Below are 12,179 nucleotides of genomic sequence, written 5' to 3' on the forward strand. Positions count from 1 at the left end.
TTTAAGCAAATTTTGATCATTATTTTCGTATTTTTTTCATATTTCTATTTCATAATTCTGTGTGAAAAATATGAGTGTCATATGAACCATTCATAAATAAAAAAATACAACTTTTGCAAATCGACTAGTATAAAGTTGCTATTAAATTTACGTAGTCCTGTCTGTATGGAATGAAAAAGTTGCTGAATTTCTCATAGCGCATATTAATATAATAGTTTATTATAGTTATCAATAATGAATTAAATTGAATTCATATAAAAGTTACTTGATATTCTGCAAAACTTCATATAAAAAAAAGTGAAAAATTTTGAATAAGAATATCCCGGATTTTACGACTGCAAAAGGTTGTTAATAATAATAATAATAACAACAACAACAAACGCATGAATACGTGCACGTCGTAAATGACAATATCGTTGACAGTGAAACTGGCGATCGCCTCCGGAAAGACGCACTTTACGTCCATCGGTGATCCAAAAATGATGTCCTACTACCTCATTACCGGGAAGCCTGTGTGGGATGTAAAATTTGCCGAGGGATTATGTCGGTATGTATGTATTAATTAGTTTATGCATTTGAATCTCTTTGTTATCTGCTTATTCGTTTATGCATGATAATATTTATTTTCTTTTAATTCACTTTACGAGTTAAATAATACTCTAATAATGAGTAAGGACTTATAAAATTGCTTTTATTTTCAGAGGTGGCGACATCATCGTGGCATCCAGCAGCTGGCAATGGGCGAATCCCAACGAATACGTTCATGAAAAATTGCCGGACGGCGAGCATACGTTAATCATTGCTTGCTCGACGATGCTTTGGTACCAACCTAGAGCTAAGGATATGGACATCAATGCTGGAAGTAAGAAATGAAGAATTTCAAATTCTACAAAGTGATCTTTTATTCGAAAGAACTAGAAAGATTCTTACATAATATTCTTACATAATATTCTTACATAATACAAAAGAGCTAGAAAAATTTTTACGTAATTACACTGGTTGTTGAATTCTCATCTCAAGAGTTGTCTCAAATTATTGCTCATCCGCGAACTCTGCTCTTCACACTCTACTTTGAGCGAGCCAACGAGTAACGGTCACGACGAGACCTCTCCCAAACAGAATGGATATATCATATTAGGACCTTAACTTAGTTTCCGCCCAAAAAATACTGAGAAAAAGCATTTATTGTAAAAAATTTATTTAAATTATTTCAATGAAAGTATTTTCCATCACTTTCTACAACTTTTTGCCATCTTTCTGGCAACTGGGCGATACCATCTCGATAAAACGATGTTTGTTTCGAAGCAATCCATTCGTCCACCCATTCTCGCACTTCTTCAACATTTCGGAAGCGTGTACCACTCAAGCCGTGCTGCATCGATCTGAACAAGTGGTAATCAGAAGGCGCTATGTCTGGTGAGTACGCTGGGTGAGGAAGAGTTTCCCATTCGAGCTGCGTCAGTGTTTCTTTGACGGTTTTTCCAGTGTGTGGCCGAGCGTTATCGTGTAAGAGAATAACTTTGCGCCTGTTACTCGCTATTGCTGGTCTTTTTCGCAACAGCTCATCATTCAATTTGTTCAATTGACATTTGTAGACATCGGCAGTAACAGTTTCGTTTGGTTTCAGCAGTTCGTAGTACAGCACTCCTTGCTGATCCCACCAAATGCAAAGCATTACCTTATGACCGTGGATGTTCCGTTTTGGCTGCGATGTTGATGGTTGTCCTGGGTCTACCCATGATTTTTTGCGTTTGGGATTGTCGTAGTAGATCCACTTTTCATCGCCAGTCACAATACGCCACAGAAAACTCTTCTTTTTTTGCCTGGCAAGCAACGAAACCGTGATATTGAAACGGTTGTGAATGGCACTTTCAGACAATTCATGTGGTACCCATCTTCCTTCCTTTTGGATCTTTCCCATGGCGTGTAAACGTTTGGAAACAGCTGCTTCAGTAACTCCTAGCTCGTTTCCAAGTTCTTGTAACGTTCGAGCCGAGTTTTCATGCAATAATGCTAGCAATTCATCGTCTTGGAATTTTTTTGGCTGTCCTGAGCGTGGTTTGTCATTGACATCAAAATCATTACTTTTGAATCGTCTATACCACTCTTTACATGTTGTATGTGATGGAGCTCGATCACCATAACCTTCTTCAAGTAATCGATGAACTTCTGCTACACTTTTTTTCAAATCAAAATAGTGCAAAAGCACATGTCGAAAAAACACTTTATCGCGTTCCATTTTTCACAAAGCAAAAGAAATTGTTGTTTAGGAAAATAATTGTGTATGCTGACTGAATGTTATCGAGAAATGTCGAAATTAATCACAAACTACCTGTTTCGTTAGTAATGACTACTAGAACTGTTTGCATTGCCATCTAACATTTGCGGGCGGAAACTAAGTTAAGGTCCTAATAGATTGAACTCTCGAGTATCTAATTTTCTCCATTTAAAAAGAAATTTGGAGTTACAAGTAAAATTGCAAAACAAATTACTCATGAAGAGTGTTTGATGTATTACATAAACAAAGGATTTTTAATTTTGAGGACTAAAAACTAACTTATAAAAATACACTTATCAGATAAAAACGACGCCAAACAGTTGCGCGATGACAGAAGCACCAGCCACTTGACATCGTCCGATGATGACGTGCCGAGCACAGAAGCTGAAGCAGCGTTAATGAACCTGACCGGTGATACCTTGAAAATTCGCATGTTTGAGCAAGTCGATTACAGCCGTAAGTTCTAATGAGTGAGAAGAGAGGCACGCGAAGTTCGCGTGCCTCTCTTTGAACAATCCATTTCCGGACACGTATTATGGAACTTTTCGGAATCAATTCCGATCGGAAACATTCAATTATTTCCTAGATTTCTATTGTCTTTTCTAGAGGAAACGGAATTATTCCGATCGGAATCGATTCCGATAAGTTTTATGATACGTGTCCCGATCTCTGTTCCAAATTACTGATTGCTTTTCTTAACACGACTGTCACAGTAATATTTGAGAACTTTGTTCCTATTTTAAAATCAACGTGTTATTTCAATGTATCAATTAATAATGTTTGTTATAAAATTAATCACATATACTTAATATATAATTAATATACAGGGTGAGTCACCTAACGTTAAATTCTAAAATATCTATTGTTTATATTAGAGTAAAATGTGTAAAAAATCTAAAATGTGTAAAATGTATTTAACAGTTGATTTTAACATTAATGTTAACATAACGTTATAACGGCACAGTGAGACCGAAGATCGTAAAGGTGGCTAAAATGCGAGTGAAGGATTCGCTTAAGAGCTATATGCTTAGGCCAGTAATACGATCCGTGGAGATGGACGAGCCGCTAGAGCACCTCACGGAGATGAGACAAGTGGTCATCCTCTTCATCAACGTCATTACGGCGAATATCGAAATGAAGAAGTTGATCTCACTCGTCAATTCGTCTTACAAATTAGTGTGCGAGTAAGCGCGACAATCGGGACGCGTCCCTACAGAAATAATTATATCCGGAGAAAAAGTTCATATATGGATTTTGTCTCAGCAAATTGATAGCAAAATGCGTGCAGATTGGCAGCAAATTTTATGAGAACTCCGTACCAAAACCATCTATGTTCGCATTCGGCTCGTGTTTTGGCGTCAGAGTCTGCTGACAGGTAATGCAAGAAAATTGGTAGCAGAAACCGCGCAGATCTTGTCTCGCAACAGAGTTTGCTCGGTTTCTGCCGCCAATCCGCTTGGATTGTCAGCAGGCTCTGTCACATTTCTGGTGGCAGCTTAGCAACATAATCAGATATAACAAACCCTGTTGAATTTGCTGCCTTCCTGCCATCAAAACTTGTAGCAAGTTCTGTTCAAAAGTTGTTTACACAGATTTCGCTATCTGGGTATATCTGATCATATATAAATATATATGTCTACATTGAAAAGTATGTTGTTGAGAAGATACAATAGAAGTAAATGCTTATGTTTGTAGTAATCCATGATATCGACATTTAAGTGAATCAAATTGTTTTCCTTTTTTCGTTTAACAGAGTTTTTTTCTGTATGGACAATAATATAATGTTATATACAATGTTATATATATATATATATATATATATATATAATTAATTATATACTATCAGATATAGCCACATATAAAATTACATATATGAACAAAAAATTCATATATAATTATATTTAACACTCAGACACTCATTTTTCTATCCATTAGTTTTTCATAAAAATTAGTATACAGGGGTTTTTTAACCCCTGTATACAAATTTTTGTAAAAAATCGATAGAAAACTCCAAATTTTCGGACATGGCATCCGGAACGTCCGGACGTGTAGCAACACAAATCTTGGCAGCTTACGATTCGGCGATGGTGTTCCGCGTTGTGTCTGGGAAACGCTTTTCCCAGATGACTCTCCGCCGTCCGCACCAGCTCCTGCGCCCCGACATCCGGCTTCTCCCCAGGTAGAACACGAAGTCATATAAAAGTCAAAATGACATCAAATGATACCATTTTCATGACAATGATATCAAAATGATTTTGTCTTCTACTTGGGTCTAGAATAAATCTGAGCCTCCGGAACTACCTCGTCCGTCGTTTTCATATTCTTAATCCACAACTGTAACAACTCGGCTGTCGTCTGCCGTCTCGACGATTTCGTGTGAATGCACTTCACAATACTTCGTCAACTCATACTGATCCTCGGGCTTATCTCCGAACCACCATAGCATCTGACTGTAATCCAAGACAATATTAAATGCTGTTAAAAATTCTGTTCCAAATAATGCCTCATTTTTCAAGTTCTCCATATAATAGAGAGTGACCGGACAGCGACGACCTTGCAATTCGATTACCCCGAAAAGCGTTTCGCTAATCGTCTCGATCTTCCCATTCGCTAGAAGAATGTTCCAGTCCGGTTTCCGTCCAACTTGCCACTTCCTATCGCGTAAACACTCCCATATCTTTTTATTAATAAGCATAACGGGTGTCAATGAGACATCTTATTTTCATTTCGCCTGCGCTGAATTCAAAATATCCTATACCGCAGGTACATAAGGGACGCTTCGCGTCTTCTCTCACGGCTCCCTCCGGTTCTGGCATCCGCTCCGTTATTTTTTGACTCTCGCGCAACTCTACCGCGTTCTTCGCGCGATTTTCTTCTTGTGGCAAAGAGGTAACGACCTTCTTTACCATCTTTATCTGTTTCTCTCTCTTCGTGGCGACCGACTCACTGCGACTACACTTATTCCTCATTGGCGGTTGTAAGCAATAAAACGTTATGTGTCCCTCTTGACCGCAATTCGAGCAGTGGACTATCAATCGCTCATCCTCGGTATCCTCTTCATCTTCGTAACTCTTCTTATCTAGACATTCGTTCGGCGAGTCCACTCCCTTCCTATCAGGGGAGCGATCGCCGCTCGTCTTGCTGTAGTCGCTGAGATTGTCGCTCTTTTTGCTTGATGCGATATTTTCGCATATCGCGTAGTCCGAGTCTACGTAGCCCCAGCCTACGAAACACTCCTTTGACCTTCGCGATAATAACGGGTCATCCACCCGCGAGACGCCTTGTTTTTGTCGCTGATCCAACTCCCACGAATTAATTGTCATCGGTAGAGGTAGCGGTAGCGAAGATGTTATGAACAATTGTTTGTAGAGATCTTCGTATATTTCCTTTTCAAGCTTGTCTACTAGCATTTTAAACTTCTTTCTGTTGTCGTCGCCTCTTTCTCCAGCGTCAGTGGCATACAATCTAGAGAAAAAAAAACAACTTAATTTCTTCGCTCGATAGTCCGCTCTCGAGGCGGAATAGGAGCCTAAAGCCCATTCTACAATTGCGTAAGCGTAGTCGTGATCGTAAGAGTCAATCAATCCGAATGTTTTATTTACTGATTGCTTTATTCTGATTGGTTGTCGTAATCACATACAACCACGTTCACGCAATTGTAGAATGGGCTTAATAATTCGCAGACGCGACGCAACGAAATGCAGCTCTTTGTTTCTCGAGACGATATCGCGTTCCGGCTCGCACCGCAATTATCTCGCACGCGTAAAACTAGATCCGCGGCGGACGATGTATTCCGAGTCTTAAGTCCACAATGCTAGAAATCGACCTGAGATCTCGATCCGAGAAACATGTAACCAATAAAATTCTCGCCTTCCCGTACAGCAAATGAATTGGTTGCGAGAAAAAATGTTTTCTCAGATCTAGATCTCGGGCCGATTTTTAGCATCATGGACAAAATGGCGTCCTTAGAAATAGGGACGCCAGTGCTGGGATTCTGTAACTCGTTATTGGAGTTAACGACAGTTTCATTATCATTGCGCAGCTTTTCTACGGTATACAAAAGCTGCGCAACGATAACGAAACTATCGTTAACTCTAATAACGAGTTACAGAATCCTAGCACAGGTACGGTACGGCCGTGCCATCAGTAGTGCTGCAAGCTTGCGGAGATTTCCTCTGCGAAGGAAATCCTAGATAGCACAAAATCTTCAGAGAATGTTCTGGGACGTTCTTAAGATTACTACACGATTAATGTAATTTTGTACCATTAAAAACAATTTTGTATTCCATATCCTTTAAGAGAAATCGTAGTCCTACTGATTTAATATAAAGTCAGCAAAATAAAAATTAAAAAAAACGAAACAAATATATTTTGTCGTTTCAGAATTTGTACTAATTTGTATCACCAAAAAATGTATCAAAAATATTTCTGCGGACGCTTTAAAATAACCTCAACTTTGACCTCAGCTTCAAGAATAAAGCTTTCTGCTTCGATTATTAAGTATTAAATCAGTAAAATCAAATCAAATTTATTGCATTTTTCAGTACTTATTGTGTAGTATTTTGTACCATTAAAAATGATTTTGTACCTTGTTTTATTTATAAAAAATTGTGGTTCTGCTGACTTAATTTTAAGTTAACAGAGTAAATATCATTGAAAAACGGCAAATTGCAATAGATTTTACCGTTTCTGAATTTCTACTAATTTGTACCACCGAGAAAAGTATGCAAATATTTCTGTTTACCTCTTAAAACAACCTCACATTTAACCAACCTCAAAAATAAAATTTCTCTCTTTCGATTATTAAGAATTAAATCGATAGAATAAAATTATATTTGTTGCGTTTTTTATTACTCATTGTGTACTATTTTGTACCATAAAAAATAATTTTGTACCCCGTACTATTTAAAAAAATATTGTGGTCCTGCTAACTTAATATAAAGAGAACAAAATAAAAACTGGTAAAAACCGACAAGAAATGATAGATTCTACCGTTTTTGAATTTGTACTAATTTGTACCATCAAAAAAAAAGTGAAAAAATCGTAATCCTGCTATCTTTATATTAGGTTTAGATAAGGCAAGGGTTGTTTAAAGGGAAAAATATAAAATTTTCGATTTATTTCGAATGGTACAAATTAGTACAAATTTAGTACTAATTGTGTATACCATGGTTTATTTTTTTTTTTAATTTTTTTTTTGGTCCTGCTAGCTTGATATCAAGTTAGCAGCGCCATTATTTTTTTTAAAATGACACGTGGTACAAATGTTTTTTTGTGGTACAAAATAGTACAAAATGAGTACTAAAAAATGCGATAGGTCCAATTCGATTCTGCTCATTTGGTCCTGCTAGCTTGAGAGAGGTCCCGCTCAGCCCAATACGCAGTCTATAATACTAAGTCTATGCTCACGACACTCTCCTCTCCTTAGATAACGCTCAGAGATATCGTTCGGAAGCAACATTCTTAGAACGTTTTTTGAAGATTTATGTTGTATGGGACGTAGTAGCTTGTTATTGAATATTGTATCATCCGCACGTAGAAGGCCTCTTGCCGCGAAGAAAATCTCGCGAACTTGCAACATTACACGTGTAGCAACACAAATCTTGGCGACTTACTCGTCATGACACGTCATGACTCGTCTTATATGCGACAATAACTCCGGAACATGTTAAGGAGAATCGGCAAGATGCGGGGATGTGTGAACAAGACGTCGCTCTTCGATAAGGATCTGATATTCCTCTGCGTATTCGGCCTGCGTGGCGACAAGCAGGAGTTGGAGTCGCAGATCGGCTTAAGATGCGCCAGCAGGGTACGAGAGGACCTCTTGGCGATGGAGTATGTGAAATCCGTGACAATCGCCGTCACCACCGGGATAACATATTGCGGCGTGGTCGGGCATATCTTGCGAAGGGAATACACTGTGATCGGAATTTCGGTGAACAAGGCGGCACGTCTGATGTGCGCGTACAACAACATGGTAATCTAACTCTAAAAAGATAAAAAAATTATTTTCTTCTATTTTTGATAATGTCATAGTACTTGTTACACCATTGATCGTCATGGAACATTCAACGTATTAATAAATAATTATAATTTTATCATGTAAGGGAGACAAAGATTATAGGTACATTGTTCATATATTATTTTTTAGTGTGTATCTTACAAAGTCGCGAAATGGTCCTTTCATACAGAACATAAATATTTTTCCCTGAGTTTCATTAAAATCGGAATAATATTACAGTTAAGAAATAGAAAAAACTGATTTAGTAATAGCAAACCCTTATAGAAGTATCATACTAAGAATCATTGATAATTACTTATTTTACAGTATTAAAAATACTGGATAATAAGTAATTATCAATGATTCTTAGTATGATATTTCTATAAGGGAAGTTTAGTAAATTTTTGAGTCTCGAAATTTTCTATTAATATTCTCTGTCGTGACTGAATAAAATATATTGCACATTAAAATTAAGAATAAAGAATAAACATGCAGGTGAAGAGATAATCAAATATTAAATAGTTCATAAACAAGCATCAAAGATGAACAATAGTAATATACATAACATTTTGATATTTTGAGATTCTTGAGAGAATTTTAAATTAACATTGAATTAATTTTAAATTAATATGTAGCCAAAATTTCGACTCTGTCTCTCATACAATGCAATTGTCTCTATTGTCAAGGTGATATGTGATCGTGAAAGTTTCTTGCATTCTTACCTCGAAGCGAGACATTTTATACTACAAGAGCCGCGATACCTGAAAGGAATCACAAACGTCGGCCCCGTCTACGAGTTTCGGGAGCAAGCAAAGTAATTTGTCAATTATACGTTATACGTAAACTAACAACACATAGTAGTCATAAACCTATTACCGATAATCATCATGACATTCAACCTATTAAAAAATAATTATATCTTCGCAATATAATCACAGTTTGGCGATTTTTTATTATTGCTCAATTTATATTTGTTTTATAAATGAAGTGTTAATTTAAATAACTGAATAACGGCATATAAATATATAATTAATTACGCTCTCGAAACTCAATCAAAAGTTCTAAATAATTTGTAACATTGAATGTCGTTTTTAAAATATATTATAATTTTGTACATTTTATTTTGCGCGAAATTATTATATTTTGTAATTAAATAAATAATCAAGCAAATAAACTAATAATATTACTTGATCCAAACCGTTGAATGTTACTTACTGGATACCTCTCATCTTTTAATGGGAATTCAACGCGCGCAGACACAATATACCTGAACTAGTATGGAGCAAGTATCCTTTGCTCGGACGAGAAATGGAAATCCGACTTTTCCGGCAGATTCTAACGGACTTGATAGAACACTCGACCGCGGGCAAGACAACGCAGCGTTCGAGGCCCGAATACAACACGCTGATTATAAAGTGAGCTTGCAATTCTCGTGATTAACTGCCGACGTGAATCTCAATGCAATTTTTTGATGAAATTTTCAGAGGCGAGCATAGAATCGGCAAGACGAGATTGCTGGACGAAATCGCGCAGAATATCCCCACGGGTGTACCGTGCAATTATATCACTTTGGTCATGAATGACGCTAAGGTTAGGATTTGCCAATGTAATTATAGGTTAAGATATACCTAGGATAAGAAGTAAAAAGGCGAAAGGAAAGGAAGTAGGTTTAAAAAATAAATAGGTAAAATGGTGTAAAGGAATAAAGAAAAGGCGTGTAGGAAAAATGTAAAAAAAATAAGGATAAAGCCGAATAACCGTTCAGCAAGTTACCTTGAACATAGTGTAGAGGCCAAACCTCAAGGCAAGAATAATATTGTCGCAGATAATCCTCCAAGTTTCAGCATCGGTTTATATACATATATATCGAAATATACAACGCTGAACGTACAATACTTGGTTTCCCAATATAAGGAACTTTCATCTATTTTCTTAGGTTTTATAGCACTAAAACTACTGTGCCTGAACTCCTATTAACTCTTCTTTATTTTTATTTTTGATCTTATCTTCAGCTGAACAGCTAATTCAATAGATGATAATTAAAAAAGGAATATCAAAGAGTCAAAGTCTTTAAATTTCTTAAAGCGAAATCTTACTCTTCAAATTTTTCCTGGAATAGAATCTCACTCAAAGCAACAGTGAAAAAATTGCCACATAAAATCGCAATAATTAATGTTTCACTCAAGCTTAAAGTGAATTCTGACTCTGAAGAGTTTCCTCTACATTAATGGAAAATCACTCGAATTCAGGTGACTCGGCTGTCACTGTTTTTCGAGTGAAAATTCACTTCAATGAATTTAGAAAGCAAATGATAAGTAATCGTTCCCTTCCGCGCAGACTTCTTACAGTCTAATTCATCTGATCTTCTCGATGCCGCTGGGCTTCAATGTCGCCACTACTCCAAAAGAGCGTGAGAACAAGCTGATCTCTCGACTGGGTCGTATACATCAGCCAGAGTTCCTTTGCACCCTCAATCAGCCCTTCAACGTTCATTTCACGATGAGCGAGCGCTACAAGATGTTGTCCGAAACGTTGAAGCGCAAGGTGCTGCGTAAATTTCTGTTGAAGCTAATGAGAAGCTGCTTTGAGGAGCTATGGGTAATAATCATTGACGATGCTGAATACGGCGACGACGATTCCATGCAGTTATTCCATACGATGATTAGGCAGGACACGGTATTCTTTGTCCTTGGTATTGGACGCAAAATCGACATGGAGTACGAACTGGCCATTATAGAAAGAGCGCAGGTATGAATACAACAAAAGAATACTGTAAGATAGAGTTACTTTGTGACTGTAGGAGTTAGATAAAAGTTTTCACTTATTATATTATAGAATAACACCTTGCAACTAGGATTCTTTTTTTAGATGTATTTTTTAGTCATGTTAAACAGTTAATATTTTTTTGTGGTTTTTCTATACGAAGATCTTGATAGATAGATATAAACGAATAGCATTGGAAATATTAATTAGTTAGATAACTGAACAGTAAAAATATTAAATAAAAATATTAAGTAAAAATATTAAATAATTAAATAATAATTAAATAATAATCAAGCAAATAAATAAATAAGTAAGCAGTTAAATAATTAAATAGTCAATTAGTTAAACATTCAATGGTTAAATAGTTAAATAGTTAAATATTTAATGAGATACTTTGAGATTTTTTTTATTTTTCTTGAAGCTGATATAATGTTTTAAGCGGGTTTGCTATACGATACTAAAGATTCCATTAAGAACCATCTTACTGCGTAAAAATTATCTGCGAACATATCCAAGATAGCAAGGTAACATCTAAAGACGTTATTAAGATGTCATTAAGATATCATTAAGATGTTATAGATGTTATAGATGTCATTAAGATATCATTAAGATGTTATAGTCTTGAGATAAAACTTGTCCTTCGTTAATAGGTGATCGAATTAAAACATATAGACAAGTGGTATCACGCAGCCCTCGCTTGTCAGATCCTTAATGTTTGGGGGATCCCCGTTGAACTCGAAAAGTTAGTTGGCTCGGTTATTGAAAAAAGGATCTTACTAATAAATAACAAGAATTATCAGTTGATTCGTGTATCCCCATGCTTTACTTTTTCAGATTGATACAAGAGAAAAGTCACGGCAATCCGGGATGGATAGAAAGTTTTCTGGTGAGCCTCGTACAATCCGGCGGCCTCAAGATTGTGCATATCAAAAAGACAGAAGCGGAAATGAGGGGCTACATGCTTCCACCTGTCACTATGCTGAAGAGGTCTACCTTCTATTCTAAAATATATATAGTTCGATATATTTTTTCTGAATATTATATTTCTTGAATATTAAACTAATATAACAATGAATGGATATATATATATATATATATATATATATATATATATATATATATATATATATATATATA

General features: G+C 36.2%; 1 protein-coding gene across 1 annotated transcript in view; it reads left to right on the forward strand.

Moving 5' to 3' along the window:
* LOC116846364 (adenylate cyclase type 10-like) overlaps positions 1-12,179 on the forward strand; it is a 35,696-nt gene that overhangs the window by 5,927 nt on the left and 17,590 nt on the right. The window contains 11 exon segments of the mRNA XM_032820091.1: positions 424-547; positions 702-862; positions 2,579-2,734; positions 3,243-3,462; positions 7,952-8,255; positions 8,966-9,093; positions 9,536-9,694; positions 9,764-9,885; positions 10,585-11,027; positions 11,693-11,784; positions 11,877-12,029. Of these exon segments, the coding sequence (XP_032675982.1) occupies positions 424-547; positions 702-862; positions 2,579-2,734; positions 3,243-3,462; positions 7,952-8,255; positions 8,966-9,093; positions 9,536-9,694; positions 9,764-9,885; positions 10,585-11,027; positions 11,693-11,784; positions 11,877-12,029 (2,062 nt within the window).

The sequence above is a fragment of the Odontomachus brunneus genome, unplaced genomic scaffold, assembly GCF_010583005.1.
Source record: "Odontomachus brunneus isolate Ranch 3 - 2012 unplaced genomic scaffold, Obru_v1 Obru_scaffold_063, whole genome shotgun sequence".
Taxonomy (NCBI): domain Eukaryota; kingdom Metazoa; phylum Arthropoda; class Insecta; order Hymenoptera; family Formicidae; genus Odontomachus; species Odontomachus brunneus.